Source organism: Gymnoscopelus microlampas, assembly GCF_963454915.1.
Source record: "Gymnoscopelus microlampas genome assembly, chromosome: 16".
NCBI lineage: Eukaryota > Metazoa > Chordata > Actinopteri > Myctophiformes > Myctophidae > Gymnoscopelus > Gymnoscopelus microlampas.
Window position 1 is genome coordinate 4400506 of NC_139953.1, and position 17833 is coordinate 4418338.

Consider the following 17833-nt stretch of genomic DNA (forward strand, 5'->3'; position numbering starts at 1 on the left):
CCCAATCCCTGCACACAACAGGCGGCAGCGGGGTCGCAAGGCTCCCAGAGCACGTTAAATACCACATATAGTGCTGGGGAGAGACTGAAAGGCCCCCGTGTTCTGTCAAGGATGAATTAACATCCTAGCTGTGTAAACAACCGTCTAGTCTGCGGGGGTGTCGCACATGGCAACATTTTGAAAGTCACAGCGTTGCTTGGTGTCACCTGTGGGTTTTTGTAAATGTTGTGATGTGTCAGGCACTGCGTGGTACGTGGATGACAGTCCACACCTAGCAGAGGGTGCGCTTTGTAGGGGTGACCTCTGTGAAAAGGCAAGGCTGGTGAAAACGGTTAATATTCTGGTTCCCGTAGCCAAGCGGGGCCAGGACAAGACCGTCGGTTTCCTGCCTGAGGCGCCAACCACGCCGACAGGTAAGGGGTCGCTATCGACTGGGTCACCGGCCGGTCGGGTCACAGGTGACATTAAGACCATGCGATGCCTTTGGAAGGTATGCTTGGCCGTCGTGCTCGGCTCAATGTACAGTCAGGCCATCACAAGCTCAAAGCGACCGCCGCTTGTGCAACAGTTACTAAGCGAGTGATGCTCCTGTGATCGGTGGGCTTTGAAAAGAAGACGCCGGGAAGCAGGAGACTTGAATTCTCTATCCAGGGTGACCTGGGTGTAGACCTCAAGTGGAAAGGGGTCTAGCCTAGGACTGCGTCCCGGTGCAGGAGGCACAGGAGTGGGGAGGTCCGAAAGACTTAAGCGGAGAGCGGCATGTGTGTGCAGAGAGAGAGAGATAGCGACTGCTTGAGAGAAAGCCGTGTGTGTGAAAAGTAACTGAGTACATTTACTCAGATACTGTACTCAAACGTGCTGTGTGTGGGACTGTGTGGGAGTGCGCGCGGGTGTGCAAGATGGATGTGAGAGAGAACGAAAGAGAGTGGGGTGCTAAGTCAAAAGGGAGGAGAGGCCCCGCTAGGCACCCGCGAGAGCGAGTATGTTATCGGTGTGGCCATAGCGGCCATTTCATAGCAGATTGTAAATCGAGCACTACGGTTGACGGATGGGAAGAGGAAAGTGATAATAACAGAAAGACACGTAAACCTAAGAGCAGAATGGAGAAAGATGATACATGGCAGGACATTGGTTTAATTGGGACAGAAACCCTTATCTATATGTATATTTATATGGTGAGGGCACACATTTGGTATTAATTAGCTACGATGTCTTGGCTCCTTTCCTGTTTACAGTAAGCCTTTTGTCTAAAGCTACAGTTAAATGCCCCTTGTAGATACCCAAAACTTTCCCAGTAGTCAACTAGTGACACACAAGACCGACAAAGTGTTTGCACAGGAAGAGTAAAACTAGTGACGGTGTGGGGAGCATTTCCAATACATTATTTTATTGTCTACATAATAAGTTGTTAAGTAAGCCTTGCCCAGCAACAGTGTGAGGCCCATAGAACAGGAGCCTATCTCCTGTTTCCTTAGTGTGAGCCAGTTTTGATGTACAAGTACACCCCCCTGGACATGATGTTTTATGATTTCTGTTACAGTAAAATATGAAGTTTTTAGTAAATTATCTAAGCAAAGCGCTTAAGTATTGAGCATTGTAGTAGTTGTCACACACCCAGCAGTCCCAGCAGAACGGTGTATTAGGTGCAAGTACCCCAAGCTAGGAATGTGCACTCACAGGTCAAGGGTCATTTTTGTCCAGCAAGTTAGCCCAGGGTTTGTGTGTGGCTTTCAGGATCATGGTGTGAACGATGGCACTGCAGGGCCATCTAAAGCTCCATTATAATGAAAAGTGGCTCACAGACTTTGGGGAGATAGGGAGCATTTTTTTTGTATTAAAACTATATTCAATATTTTTGTTTTGATTTAAAAATAGTTAAAAGACTTAAGCGAAGATAGCTCTACTTTTGTAAGTGACATTTGTGTCTTAACTAGCAATGGAAATCTTTTTCCAAAAGATGGCAGATCTACAAGCTGTAGAGCAGTTGTTGATTTTAAGAAATACTCAATAATGAAAAGTATCATAAGTATTAGAAGACTTATGTAAAGTTACCCTATGTCAAAACTGACACTTCGTACATGTTTGAGAATCAGTAGTATTCATAGTTTTGGCCCTTTCCCTCTCCACATGTAAGAAACTAGAGTATTTCTACTCAAATTGTGGAGTATATCATGTGAAGACATTCTAATCTCAGCCTGCAAGATGTTATGGGTAGAGCAGTGACTACCTCGTCCCAAGCCCATGGGAACGCTTATATAAAAAAAAAAGCAAAGGAAGCGAGTTCAGTTCTCATGGAACTTATCTTTCATTTGTTGTGTCTTGATACTAGTGTGTCAAATTCCTATATTTGAAGTACCCAAGCAGTGTTATAAGGCGATTGTTTTATTTTTTTATTTTTTTATAATTATAGTGTCTTAATGCAGTAATTGAAATATATTGAACCAATCATCTGAGTAATGGTTCAACAGGAGGGATAGTTGAAGATTATGAAGCATATTCACACTATATTCACACTTATATTTTAAAAATTCTGGTAAAAGCCATACACTGTAAAAATGAATTTGAAGACGTTACAAAGGTCAAAAGAACTAGTAAGCTGCCAAGATTTTATCTCTTCCACAGGAACGATGGGACTGCTTATGGTGATGCTGACCAGGTCATCAAGTGTGAACTGAACTCTCCGTGCTAGGAGGGTCCATGCCCGGGTCACGTCAACATGCCAACTGCTGTGAGATGCAGTCCCTGGTCAACATGTCACCTGATGTGAGACGTGTGGTTTGTCCAATCCACACAAAAACATTCGCAAGTTGGTGCAAACATCATCGAACATTACGTAAGAAGGTGAAGAAGGCCGGCTTGTGGGGTGGAGTCTCACATATAGAGTGATATTAGGCCCTAACCGGTGAAGAATCCACTTAGAATAGTACCCCCTCCCTCACCTGATTACACTTAGAAGGACGATGCACCACACTTGTTTTTATTTTTATATTTTCCTATCTATGTTATTGTATATTTTTCTATGTATCTTTTGTCTCTATTATTAAAAGTTAAGCAGGGGAAGGCTAAAGCTAAGATAATTATGATTGTTATGTTGCATATATATACATTTCCTGTTGCAGTTAACTGGTAGTAAGTAAGTGCCTCGAATCCAAAATAGTGAGTGCGCCTTGGGGGTCAATGCTATTTGCCGTGCAAAACGTATGATCAGTTTTAAGCACATAAATAAGAGCTTTTATGTCACTCTGAAGCGGACTAAGTATGAAGTGTGAGGAGGTTAAATGCATATCATGGAGTGTAAATGTGTTAGTGTGGAATGAGGGCGCATTTAAGACAACCTCCGAAGGGAGGGGCGGGATAACCGACCAAACGGTCATCATCTGGGCTAAGCCACACCCTAACATGCCATCAAACCCTCTCCGAAGCCACATACTAATGATGCCATCAAAACACCGTGACACCACTGGGGATCCAGTGGTCCTGGTGAGAAGTACTTTTCGAACAAGTACCTGTTGTGTTTACATTTCAGATGACATTAATGCTAAGGAGGCCAATAACGCGATGTCCAATCTACGTGCCCTTCAGAAAGCTATGAATGGTAACATCACGATAAGGGGTGGTTTTTCTTGGTTAATGGGAGGGGGTTGGATTCAAGCTCTGTGCAAATTTGAAACAATGGTACTCTGTGCTTTGGTGCTGTTTCGCGTGTTATCGGTCTGTGTGATCCCGTGCATCAGGACCTTAGTGAAACGCATGGTTGCTGACACGTTCGTTCAAACGTATACTGCGGTATCCCAGACTGGGCAAGACTTAAAAGATGACGGGAATGTGTTCTCCCTTCGAAGCCTTTATGATGAAAATGACACAGACATTTAAGCTCTGTTAATATTTGAAAATGAATTGTCAGTTCATAATGGTCAAATTAATGATACAAACGGTTGAAGGTTATTAAGTGTTACAACCACTGCTCACAAGAAAGCCACACATTTTGAGAGTGATAATGTCCTTTTTCCTATCCGTGGGTTTTTTCAGCATTATCTACAATCGTTTATATCATTATTGATCAGGATCAATTGACATTCTAATAGTCTCATCATGTGCCCTGATAACAGCTTTGTGCTATGCTCTGTATGACAAAGTGCGAAAAGCGGATAGCTTAAGTACCAAGGCCACTGAAAGCAAAAGAGGCAAGTGATTCCTGTTATGATGTCCATTTTGAAAAAGCGGAAAACAAGAAGAATGTGAAGATTAATAAATTTGATCAACAGGAGGGAAATGACAGAGCCGATTCTCAGTTCTATGTAATGTGGGTTTATAAGTTCTATTCATATTGTTAATGTGTTCAACTAATTAATCATTCAATTGAATAGATGATGTATATTCTTCTCCTTATGTGTGCAGGAGCCAGAGACTGCATATTAGGTGGTTTGTTATCGTTACAGCTACAGATGTTTACATAGTTTCCTTATCTCTAAGTCCAGCAGAAGCTTGCTGTCTCTGTATCCTCTGCTCTGCCTGCTAACTTCAAGTACTGAGTACTCATAGAGTACTTCCTAAGCCCTGCCTCCTGCTTAACTGTATCTCCTGTCTCATGTTGCTGTATATAAACCAATGTAAAGTATTTGTACTTCAGAAATGATTCAGGTCAAGCTGTACATTGCTCCTTGCGCAAGTAAAAAGAAGGAGATCTCCGTTGTGTCTGTGTCTATCTTATTCCAATGTGTGATCTGAGCCTAAGGTGTTTGTAAAATGATAAAGCAATCTATCAATGGTAAGATTAGTTTGTATATCACTCACACACACAGTGGTGGCTCCAGGGAGTTTAGATTGGGAGCTCCCCTAAGGGGGGCTTTATTGTTTAGAGCAGAGGCTAATTAATTTAGGCAACAGACAATATGAATAACACTAATAACAAACTAGATTCAATGATCTTGTTCCATAGGCCACATAACATATGGTTTTGTGTTATACAAAGATTCAAATAATTGTGTGATGGCTTATAGCATACAAAAATGATGTCATAGTTAAGTTTGTTACTTAGAAGAATATATATAATTAATGTATTTATTCCATAAATATTTTTCATCACAGTAGGGCTAGTGGAGAGGGGGGTTTACCATCAACTTTCACCAGTAAAACAAATTAAAATAAAAAAAAATCAGCAATGAGCTCAATATAAATATACTATATAATTAGGGATGTCTGATATTATCGGCCTCCCGATATTATCGGCCGATATTAGCATAAAAATTGATATCGGGAAAATATCGGTATCGGTTTTTGAAAAAATTTTTTTTTTTTTTTTTTTTTTTTTTTTGCTTTATAAATAAGTTACAGGAGTTCTTACTGTATATGGTGTGTGTGATATGAAATTTGAGCTTACCCTAATCACAATAATCCCCGCATATATCGGTATCGGTTGATATCGGTATCGGTAATTAAGAGTTGGACAATATCGGTATATCGGTTATCGGTAAAAAAGCCAATATCGGACAACCCTATATATAATATATCGGTATCGGATCGGTATCGGCCGATATGACCAAGCAAATAATCGGGTATCGGATATCGGTCATAATTTCAATATCGTGCATCTCTAATTTTAGCTTGTATGTTTGATGTGTCGCTAATCACTCACCAACATACAAAGGAACGTTGAATAATTCCAGATCTGCCCCTGTCGTCCATTCTGCAGACCCCTTGCAGCGGCATAATGGGAGAGTGTGTATGACAAATGCAAAGTCTGTTTTTTTTCTCCTAGTACTCATTGTGGAGTCTCATGATACTCAAACACGCGATGAATGTCGCGCTGAATGTACCGTTCGTGCAGAAAGTCATGACGCTGGTTGCTTGTTTCTCTCCCAGAACCTGGCGTCTAGGAGAGAAACAAGCAACCAGCGTCATCTCGTTCTGCATTAGCGTTAGCTTGTGACGGACATTCAGCGCCTGTTTGAGTATCATGAGACTCCACAATGAGTACTAGGAGAAAAAAAACAGACTTTGCATTTGTTAAAATAGGCGATTTTCAGTCATACACACTCTCCCATTATGCCGCTGCAAGGGGTCTGCAGAATGGACGACAGGGGCAGATCTGGAATTATTCAACGTTCCTTTGTATGTTGGTGAGTGATTAGTGACACATCAAACATACAAGCTAAAATGACCGGAATTCTCCTTTAAGATAGGTTAATTACTCATGCTTACACATTATAGTCTGGTGTTTGTTTGTCTTGTTGTGTCTTGTCTTCTTATAAAAAATCAATCAATCAAAAATGAGTTTTGGGGCTTGTATTCAATAAAACACTACAAACCTATCCTGTACACTACAGGTTTAAACCACTAGTACATAAAACAATACATACCTATCCTGTACAACTTTACTAAATGTTTTAATTTAAACAGTACATACCTATCCTGTGCAACTTTAATACAGGTTGCATCGTTGCATCAAACAGTCCACGTCCCTGGTCCGTCTCTCGCTGTCCCTTTGACAACGTTGAGTATGTTTGGGAGGCCATCTCTCTAGATACGGTAGACCTCTCCTTGTGGTGCTCTGTGGAAATCACCAGTAGAAAGGACTTCTGGTTATATTTCAGTAGCCAGTAATCAAACTATAGACGTTAGCCATGTTCTGTTCTGTGCAGTCACTAGGTGTGCTAAGGTAAGTGCTAAAATAATTGTCCCCATCCGGATGTAAACACCAGGTGAAAATGTAAATAAAATAAAATAAATGAAAATAATTCCCAGAAATGTATAAAAGTAACAAAAAATTGCCGATCCACAAGCTCAACATGTGTGTCATCGTGAGCTTGTGGATCGGCTATTTAAGTGACGTCATTGGTCCTGGTTTGTGTTTTTGGAAATATGGTCACCCTAGCGTACGTAAAACGTGTTTACAAACCTGCAGCGTGTAGTTTGGTGTTGTGTATGTAACATACTATGTATTTTGTATTTTATGGATTTTCACATTTGCATATCTATGTTCGTCTTGGTCATTACTCCCCAATTGTCACTGGAGTGAACATCGGCCCGTAAAGTCACATTTACAAATGCAAAACCCGGTAACCACAGATGTTAACTCGGCAGGTTTATTACTTTTGTCATTATTATTTTTAAAATAATGTTATTGTATTTCTTTTTTTCCCCCATTTTCACAAACATTAAAAAAAAACAATTTAAAAAGTAATTGAATGGCCGCCTCACGCATTAGAAGGACAATATCAGTCACCAGAACCAAGGATGGGTGTTTTTGATGAATCCATCATGATAAAATGGAGTTTGAAGTTACAATGAGCAAACAAAATCTCAAAATAAAATCAATTCATTTTTGAAAGTGACTTTGCCCTCCATTATTATGTCACCTCCCCTACCCTAGACAGGGGAGGGGGTCGTAACACCCTACCTTTAATATAAACGTGATTTAGTTTATTAAAGTTCAGCAGCTCAGCAATAAAGCCGGGTACATCGCCTGTTCTCTAGGGCACTGCCGTAAATTATATCTAAGCTACGGAGACCTGATTGATTGATTGAATATTTTATTAGACAGAAATGTCTCTGACTGAAACTGTATCCAGTGCATATACACTCATGCTCACCACTGTTTCCATTGATTCTCTCTAGGCTGGATAAGCAACCTGGCAAAGCAAATCGACACGAATCGTTGGTCAAACTTTTTTTCTTCTTATCTTTTTTTTATCACGATGAACGATAATATCGAATATCGTCCCGTGCCTTTTCGTCGCACTGGGTGGCAAAATGCAGCTGGTAATTCTATGGAAGTTAATGAGGGCCAGGTGGATCAGCTTATAAATAATCACCATTTCTGAATGACCTTTGTAAAATACTAGGTCCAGGAAAATAAAAGAAGACATATCCCTCATTGTTTTCAGCTGTGTTGCTTTTCGATGTGTACACTGTATATTTTTAAAGAGTATTTAAAGAGCACAAATACGTTTATGACACTGGCTTCGAATGCTATCAATGCATTGAATGGGAGATTATCACGTTTTATCAGACCATTGAATGGGCGAAGTAGGCGAGCTACTGTCTACCCCGCGATTTGTCAGACCATTCATTGGGCGTAATCAGGAGCTACTGACCTACCGACGGAGGCGGAGCAGTCCCCACAACAATATTTACGATTCTGTGCGTATCGGTACATAACTCGAACGGCGCTGAGTAGGCACAGGCGAGCGTCGCACCGCTCCGGACGGCAACTCAGTCGCCTTAGCTCCTTCGGTGGCCCGTCGCGGGGCTCCAGCTCGCCTGAGACTGCGCGCCTCCGTCATGGTCCGAAACCAAAACAACCAAAACCAAAACCGAAACTGAAGTATTTAAGTCATCTCCGTCGGTAGGTCAGTAGCTCCTGATTACGCCCAATGAATGGTCTGATAAATCGCGGGGTAGACAGTAGGTCGCCTACTTCGCCCATTTAATGGTCTGATAGAACGTGATAATCTCCCATTCTATGCATTGATAGCATCCGAATCAGGTGTTTATGAACATGCCAAAGCCTTTCAATCATTGCGAGTCCAAGAACCAATTATCGCGATACTACCAAGCCTGAAACGTTGCCTGGCGCCCATTTTAGATGCCTCAATAAAACGACCTACTGTGCACATCAATAGCTTCTCTCCTCAGCCGGTTCCATAATATTATGCATTGGAAGATGCAATTCAACATTTGACCAGTAGGGGCGCAACTTCCGGGTATATCTTAAAAACATCCTACTATAATTCTAGTAACCTCACGGCGGAGTCTTCGTTGGTCGTTGGTTGGGGGGACTCTTGATCAAACTGCGCATGCGTCGTTGCCAGGTTTCGCGAGAGAAACAAGCAGTAAACAAGGCCAAACCAAACGAACCCTACAAGCAACGAGGTCTATCAAAAGAAGGCCAAACGAAGCGCCTTCACACATTTACCTTGCCTATTGGAAAACAGCCGAACTACAAGCTCACAACGCGTCCCCACACCCACCTGCACTTTCACAACCAACGCCAAAACACAACACCACCAATATCGCCACTAAAGCGCTTACAATAAGCGAACATGGCAACACCGCAACACCGAGACACATGATTCCATTCAGACTGCGACACCGCAGCACATCAACTGCTCAACAGAAACACGGTGACATCATTTACGCATGTTTACACAGAAAACATTCTTACAGATGTCTCTCTCTCTGTGTGTGTGTGTGTGTGTGTGTGTGTGTGTGTGTGTGTGTGTGTGTGTGTGTGTGTGTGTGTGTGTGTGTGTGTGTGTGTGTGTGTGTGTGTGTGTGGGGTGGGGGGTGGACGGGTCCGCGGCCCATATGCGTGTCAACGCATACACGGCTCGAGGGAGGGAGAGAGCCGCGCGCCGGGTATAGCCGCTATCATTGATAATCACTTGGATCTAAACAAACGCGCTGGACGATCTCTGTGTGTGTGTGTGTGTGTGTGTGTGTGTGTGTGTGTGTGTGTGTGTGTGTGTGTGTGTGTGTGTGTGTGTGTTCGCGACGGGAGCATGTACCGTGGACTTTACTATATAACTTGGGGTCCAAGACATAGAAATGCCATTAAATGGGGGTCCATAGCCCTAATGCATGTCAAACTGGGGGTCCTTGAAATTAAAATGGTTGAGATTCACTGCTAGAGCCGTAAAAAAAAAACGCTCTTATGGGGGTCCCTGGCATATCTTTTCAAATGGGGGTCCGCGGGCTAACAAGTGTCAATTTGGGGGTCCTTGACATAAAAACGTTTGCGAACCACTCCACTACACAGTACAAACTCACTTTCGATCCCTGTTACTGTCTGTTCTCAGCGCATAAGCCAAACTGCACACGTTGGATGTTCATATTCCCCTACGGGTATGGTCTAGTATCTTAAAAACATGTAAGAGAAGCTATTTAAACGCTTTTTTTCAACTCGTTGGATAGATTTTATTGCACGTTAGAAGTTAAAACATCTGAGAGCATTTCAGAAAACCTTTACTTTTTGGATACGATGTGCAAAAAGGGGTAAGAAACATGCAAAGTGGAAAATGTTCGAAAGATTTTCGCTAAAACGGCACCGACAAACGTGGAACCTCATCTCGGAGCTATACAGCGGAGGGAGAGGTTCCGATTGGAGCTACCATATGTTGTGCTATGACGAAATAAACCCATAAAATGTAACAATGTGTACGTTCCGTAACGCAATTCCAATGGTGAGAGCTGTGTTGTTTCAATCCAATCCCCGAAATACCCATGTGTGTCTCAAAGAATACCTTTTTTAGCCGCTTGCTGAAAGCGCGGCTCTACAAACAGGCTCAGACATCGTCATCCCCGACATGTATTTGTCTATTGGCTGTCCTGGCTGTCCTTCACTACTTATAAGCCAATGGGGAGACACTACTTTAAAGCCAATGGACGGCCGTCCTTTGCAGCACCCGCCTCCCCTCGCAGCACCGCGGCGCAGGCACGGCAGGCAGTTGTCCCCCCAACCCCCCTTACCTCTGACTGCAAAGGTCTAATAGTGGCCAAACAACGGATGCACGCTTATACAGTACTTGAGTAAATGTACTTAGTTACTTTACACCTCTGTGTTGTAGGCACGGCAGGCAGTTGTCCCCCCAACCCCCCTTACCTCTGACTGCAAAGGTCTAATAGTGGCCAAACAACGGATGCACGCTTATACAGTACTTGAGTAAATGTACTTAGTTACTTTACACCTCTGTAGGCAGACAGACAGAACATTTATTTTTCGCCGACTTCACATCGCCCGTCCCCGCAGGGAAGGGGGTTCCCTGGCTCAAAATAGATGGGGGGGGGGCTGTTGACAAATACATATTCATCTGGGGGACCATGAACATGTTTGAGCACGCGAACGGCGTTTTCCTTTCGCCTCCGCCGACTTCACATCGCCCGTCCCCGCAGGGAAGGGGGTTCCCTGGGGCTGTTGACAAATACATATTAATCTGGGGGTCCATGAACATGTTTGAGCACGCGAATGGCGTTTTCCTTTCGCCTCCGAGGCACCCAAACCAGTAGAGACGCGAAAGGAGTTGGGGAGAGCCTGGCTGTGTTGTTGACTGACAACAGATGCACTCTTTTATGCGAAACAACAACAATACAACCTGGCGCAACAGTTGTGTGCATTAACGCAAGATGAGGACAAAGGAAACGTATGAAAAGGCTACTACAGTCAAGCTGGACTGAATGACTATGCCCGTGCCGTGGGTTTCAATCACCGTCACACAGAGTACTCACACACGAGCATACTGTCTGAAATACTCTGAAAACAGCCGATCTACAAGCTCACAATCATTGTACAGTACTGGAGTAAATGTACTTAGTTACTTTACACCTGACGAACATACTGTTGAGGCTCCGAAAATCTCTACGAGCCACAACTCACTATCTCTCGCCCCTAAACACGGTCGCCCCTGATCGCAACGGTCAGAGGTGAGCGATCAGTGCCGTTCTGCCTCGCCCCTAAACACGGTCGCCCCGGATCGCAAAGAACGGTCTGGAGTGAGTGATCTGCTCTGCCCTTCAGTGCATATTTGCATGCACATAATGATATTGTTGTTGTGGTTAAGTTGAAATAAAATAAAATTTGTTGCAGTTGCAGTATGTACGTACGTACATACATACATACATACATACATACATACATACATACATACATACATACATACATACATACATACATACATACATACATACATACATATATATATATATATATATTCCAAATATTATTTAACTTAACTACTGCTCATGTAGCCTAGTCGCTTCTTTTGGCCTTGTTTTCATAGAACTGACTGCTTATTTCACTCATGCAAGAGAGCCTAGTGAGCCTACGTGAAACATAACATCACACTTTTGCGGATTCCCCTGTATTGCACGTTTAGATGGAGAAGCGAGGCTGCGCCATTTACACCCTGAAAGGTGGTTTCACTTAGGATTAGGGTTGCACTTAACTTTCATAGCCTAAGCATAAGTAGGCTAGGCTAACTATTTTTGTTGTTGATACAAATTTAATTTACTTCTACTCAACTACATCTCTGAGGCAAATATTGTACATTACATTATAAAACATACATTTACCACTTTAGCCCTATTTTACACCTACAAGTATAATACCTACTTGTAGATCTGCTATTTTCAAACATTTTAGTACTTTCACTTTTGGAACTTTACGTACATTTTGATACCAATAGCCTACTATTGTACTTTCACACAAGTACATTGCGACACACACACACACACACGCGCGCACACACACACACGCACGCACGCACACACACACACACACACACACAAACACACACACACACACACACACACACACACACACATCCTTTATATTGGTAGCCAACCGATGAACCTCTCTGTGGAGTTATTTTGGTTGCATTGGAATGGCTGAGATTTCATTTTAAAGACCACTTTTACATTTTGTGCTGCAGATTGGGGCAAAAAAAGCCTGCCGCAAGCGGCTATATTATGACTTTAGTCATTTCTTGTTTGTATGTCATCCCAAATAAAAAAAAAAGGTGTACAGGGTTCCGAAAGAAACGTGTTTACAAAACTGCAGTGTGATTCTGTAACAGACATACCTGCAGTGTGTAGTTCGGTGTTGAGTATAACACACATACCTGCAGTGTGTAGTTTGGTGTTGTGTAGTGTCTCTATCTCTCTCTGGAAGAGGTTGCACATGAACTCTGCAGCCGCATTGAGGCGCTCCAACACAAACACTCTGACAAGCTTCACACAACAAACATCAGCACCACGCTGCTGTTTGTCCAAAACACACAATATCTCCTCTGCCACCGACGTCATGTGTTCATTTATCTTCAGCCGTACAGACTCCATTGTTTTCACTTCCATTATGAAACGTTTTTCACCTCCTTTATGAGACGGTTTTCACCTCCTTTATGAAACGGGTTTTACCTCCTTTATGAAACGGGTTTCACCTCCTGTATGAGAAACCAACAGTTCCTTCGTCGTGGAAAAAACGACACACCCTACTTCAGGAAGTTCTGGGTTCCGGATCAACTTGTTTAACGCATGCGCAATAATGGATGCAGGCACTGTTGCTTTAATGCCTTCGCCGCCTGGTGGAGGAGATGTGTAACTGTCACTGAATGATAGATCACCCTCAAACACACAATAATTCATAGCATTTTGTTTCCTGTCTGATGCTTGGGGTGGCAGGGTTATTTTAGTGACGTGGAAATTGTGCATCAAGTGGCTTTCTTACAATGTGTGATCATCATCTAGGTCAAGGGTTCCCAAATGCTTCAGGCCGCAACCCCCCAAAATAATCATATTTGAACCAGGGACCCCCCAAAATAATCGTATTTGCACTGGGGACCCCCCAAAATAATCATATTTGAAATGGGGACCCCCCCACCCTGACAAGCATTTGGAATTGAAGGAGTTGAGGCATTACATTTAGTTTGACTCGGTTCCACACATAAATATTGTGAAAATAGCCGATCTACAAGCGCACAACGCCTCATGGTGCAAGGCGTTGTGAGCTTGTATTTGCCTCTTTCTTTGACAATTTGGCCAATTTGGTATTAAAGCAGTCTTAAAGGTCATTAAATTGTAACTTTAGAAATGTACAGATACCCTATACACTTATACGTATGATGGTTTGTTTACCGTTGAGTGAGAAAACAATGTTGCAAATTAAGCTAATCTGGGGATCCCCACCAGTTTGGGAACCAATGATGTAGCTGACCAGATATTGGCTGATGGTGGATTCTCAATGAAGGAGGAATTAGCTGCCGATCTGTTCCCTTGAGCTCCAGGCTCCCTCTTCAGGCCAACTTACACGGGACCCTAACCTTAGTGGGGGAACATAGAACCCGGGGAACATAGGGATGACCCCACTTACACACTCACAGTGGTGCCACTGATGAGGGCAGTGACTGGTGTCACACAACCCATCATTGGGACTTTGTCAGCAGTCCCTCATGAGCAGTGCTGTGTGTTGTCACCCAGTCACCATCATCAGGACCTTTCTATTAGCCTGGGATCAATACCATTTTCGTCTTTTTGATCCGGTCTGGAGCGGAAATAACTTTACGTCGGAACCCACGGCCGGAACCAAGTGCACCTCCAAAACGATTCTCCTTGTTTAAAATGTGTTTAGTTTGGTATAATTGTTTTGTTTCTTTTGGTATAATAATAATAATAATAATAATTTACTGGTATGCAAATGGCGTGTGCCACGCATATGATAGGCGTGTGTGCTGTGTAGCTGTGTGTGAATCCACAGAGATTATACGTGGGGTAACTTCACATGTCGGAGAAGTTCCTCTTCTTGGCCGTATCCCGCTACTTCATCTACGTTATCGCTGCTGTTTTCATTGTTTGTTAAGCTGTATTTTAGATTTTGTGTGGTTGTGTTTCCATAATTCATTGTATTTTATTGGGCGCTTAGATAACGCTGTACAGTGTTTTTTCATTATTAAATGTGGGTCTTTAACTTTCATTAAGGTTGTGCCTTGGTTAAATGTTTGCCAAATTCTCTCATATTGTCCTACGAACCTGTGTAGCATATCTTTTGTGAATTTAAACCAGAGGACCTGTACCTCTACAAAAAGGTGGCAAAGTCATTGTTTATACATTTGATTGTCTAGACACAACACACTGCACTTTAACTAGCCTGTGTCAGGGCGAGGGCCACACATGGATATTGTCATAATGAGAACTTATTTAATTTGCTATTACATGCCTTGATGTCAAATTTGACCTGTGGGCCTTATATATCACATTTTGTTATTAAACTTCTGTAGCCTATGGAATATTTCTCATGTTATTTTTAGATAGATAAATAGATGCTGTCTAGAAGATAGATAGTGTAGAGCAGAGGTCGGCAACCTTTTTTACATGAAGTGCCATGTTTTTATTTCCTTTATAGTCAGTCAGTGTGCCAAACCAACATCAAGTTTAATCATGATGTGGAGGGTGATTACTGTCACTGTACGTATTCCTACAGGCTGGGACGGCACCTGTCAGCAGGGAGTGTCGGGCGGGAGGAGTAGGACGAAGGCTCTATGTCCTCCTGGTGGGGGCTCCTCACTGGTAGGATACAATACAACCACCCCAATTGTATACGTTATAATATAACGTATACAATCCGTCGCAGCCATTACTTATCACCTTAAGAACAATAGCTTCACACATGATAAGCCATCAACTCAGAGTTAGCCCACATTCTTGCTGCCCCCCAGCCTTGGGCAGTTAGCGTATCAGAGCATCAGATACGCTGTTTTGAACAGTTTTTGAAGGTATACGGTGGCGACGAAAAAAAATCTCAAGGTATACGCCGTACACAGCATCTGACGGTAGAACACACCACTGCGTTATATTGTATTAAGATAGTCTACCATACAGGTTTACACGTTACAACAAAATTACATGTTATTCATTAAGACAAGCTACAGTACATAGTGAGGCTTAATTTAACAAATTGGTTTGTATGTTTACCCATTTTATGTTGTATTGAGTACTAGTGTCTGTGATGCTTTGTGATGCTTTGTTACGTGTGTGTGTGTGTGTGTGTGTGTGTGTGTGTGTGTGTGTGTGTGTGTGTGTGTGTGTGTGTGTGTGTGTGTGTGTGTGTGTGTGTGTGTGTGGCTGTCAGGGCTCCAGGCTAACTTATTTCACCCCTGTCCCAGAACCGTACCAAAATACAAATGTAACAGTCACAAAATGAATGTAATCCATCCCCAATGTTTTCTTAATTAATACATTTATGTATTTCTTTAATGAATGAATGTATTATTATTATTATTATTATTATTATTATTATTATTATTAGTAGTAGTAGTAGTAGTAGTAGTAGTAGTATTATCGTTATTACTGGTATGGCTTGGCAATCCTTTCTATTTTTATACTGTGATTTGTGGCTACTGAAAATCTGATTGCTTCAGCTAGGGTTGCTTGCTGGTGTAAGAGGGGGTGTGGGTTTCTTAGTGTGTATACGGTAAAGAACCATGCGCGATTGTTGGAGGAATTACAGTAATACCTGGTTTGTACTTTGTGCGTACGACGGTGTCACTGGGTGAGGGCTTTTAGATCGGCTATGCTCACAGCACAACACAGTCGTACGGTCCGGACAAAGTATAACCACGCTTATTTGAACGGTCTCTCCATGCAGTCTGTCTCGCGGCATAAGTCGTTGTTTTAGTTCAGATGGAACTGTAGCCGAGAGATGGAGTCATTTATTTGAGACGAGCTGACCTGTTGTTATTGAGAGTTAAATAAAATACCATTATTGAGTAAATAAGCCTTCACAGCACGGAACTCCGTGAATGCCAGCGTGGACGACTGATAACAATGTGTCCTCTATTCAAAACAAACGGCTCACTTTTGAAAGTATGTATCTATGTGCTTGGTGTGATGACGTCGCGTTCCGTTTAACATTTTATCTTTAATAACAAAATCAAAATCATATCCATGACATTACTTAACTTACTTTTTAAGTAGCGCAGCAATATTTTCCATGGAAAGGAGACAGGGACGCTAAGATTTATCTCTCAGCCACAGCTTGTAGATCGGCTCTTTTCGACTAGTTGTTGGATAAAGTTCCAATACATCCTATAGGCCTACTACAATCAGAAAAGGGTGGGGTTTTGCTGTTTGTGGGTGTCGCTTCTCCCAGCAGACCAGTTGTCCAATTGCCTCCACACTTGGCATACATATTGGTCATGGGTCTGGCCTTTGAACTGCCTACTTTTGGTACTTTCAGTATTCTCTCCGAATGCAAGTTCTCCATCTCTTCCTACTCTGTAACTTAACCTCTTCAAATAGTGCATGTTTGCAACTAAGTTCTACCTGAAAAGGATGATCAGCACTGCCTGCGGTAACGTTTAAGGATTCTGTAATCATATGTATTTTCTGTGTGTCTCCTGCTGCGAGTTTGTGCTAAAAAAATCTCTGCGTCCCGTCTGCGTCCCAGGGGAGATTAATTTGCGTCCCAAATACATATTTGTATGTCCCTGGGACATCAGGTTTCCCTTAGTCTAGGGGGGGGGGTCTAGGCTTTGACTTTTACAGGGGCCAGTTTCGAATTGCAGCCACCTGTAAGTGCCCTTTTAGAGTGGTTTTGAAGGAGAGTAGGGATTTACACTCCTTTACGACTGTTGGGGCGTTCCACAATAGTAGGGCATAGGAGAACTAATTTAACCCCTTGTTAGAGCCAAATCTGGGTTGGACGTGATTAGTGGAGCTCCCTCTGGTGTTTTGATTGTGGACTTCATTGTTCAGTAGTTATTATGAGGTAGGCCTGTATTGTTCACAGTAGTTAGTATGGTCACCAGATGAATCGACCCAGGACAATTCGACCCGGTCAGGTCGACCCGCTTTCGACCCGCTTGGACCCGACAATTCGACCCGGACCAAGGGCGCCGATATTTATAAACACCTGCGGGTGCCCAACATGCCTGCATGTGGGGCCCACGCGCTTTGCGCGTGCGCGAAAAAATTTGCGGGTTTGGGTCGGATAATTAACTTTTTTGGGGGGGTTTTGTAACTTTATTTCGGTTAATTCGGTTTATTCAGTACACAAAATTTACTCTGAACTGAGTATGTTTAAACTCCCCCGTCCCCCCACCCGCGGCCGAAAGAAAAGGCATTCTTTTTCTTTGGGTACTTTATTAACAGTTTGCCAATAGTACAGTGGTACTGGTATGATTTTACAACAATGAATGTCAACTCAGACTCACTCATGACTTTACCGACCACGACCACCACCAGCAGCGGAGCTGGCTGTGCTATCCTCCGCTTCCTCCTCCTCCTCCTCCTCACTCTGACTGTGCTGTTCGCCTCGGCGGGTTTGAAGAAATTTAGTTTCTGC

At 42.8% G+C, this 17833-nt stretch overlaps 1 protein-coding gene across 5 annotated transcripts in view; it reads right to left on the minus strand.

The window, feature by feature from the left end:
- Positions 1 to 12921, minus strand: part of LOC311062494 (uncharacterized protein) — a 45094-nt gene extending 32173 nt beyond the window's left edge. For all 5 annotated transcript variants that reach the window (XM_084081568.1, XM_084081570.1, XM_084081572.1 and 2 more), the window contains exons 1-2: positions 12618 to 12921; positions 6407 to 6550 (exon numbers count right to left, since the gene is read on the minus strand). In XM_084081568.1, the coding sequence (XP_083937694.1) occupies positions 6407 to 6550; positions 12618 to 12849 (376 nt within the window). In that variant the 5' untranslated portion in view covers positions 12850 to 12921. The remainder of the gene's footprint in view (positions 1 to 6406; positions 6551 to 12617) is intronic.
- Between the last annotated feature and the right edge of the window lie 4912 nt (positions 12922 to 17833).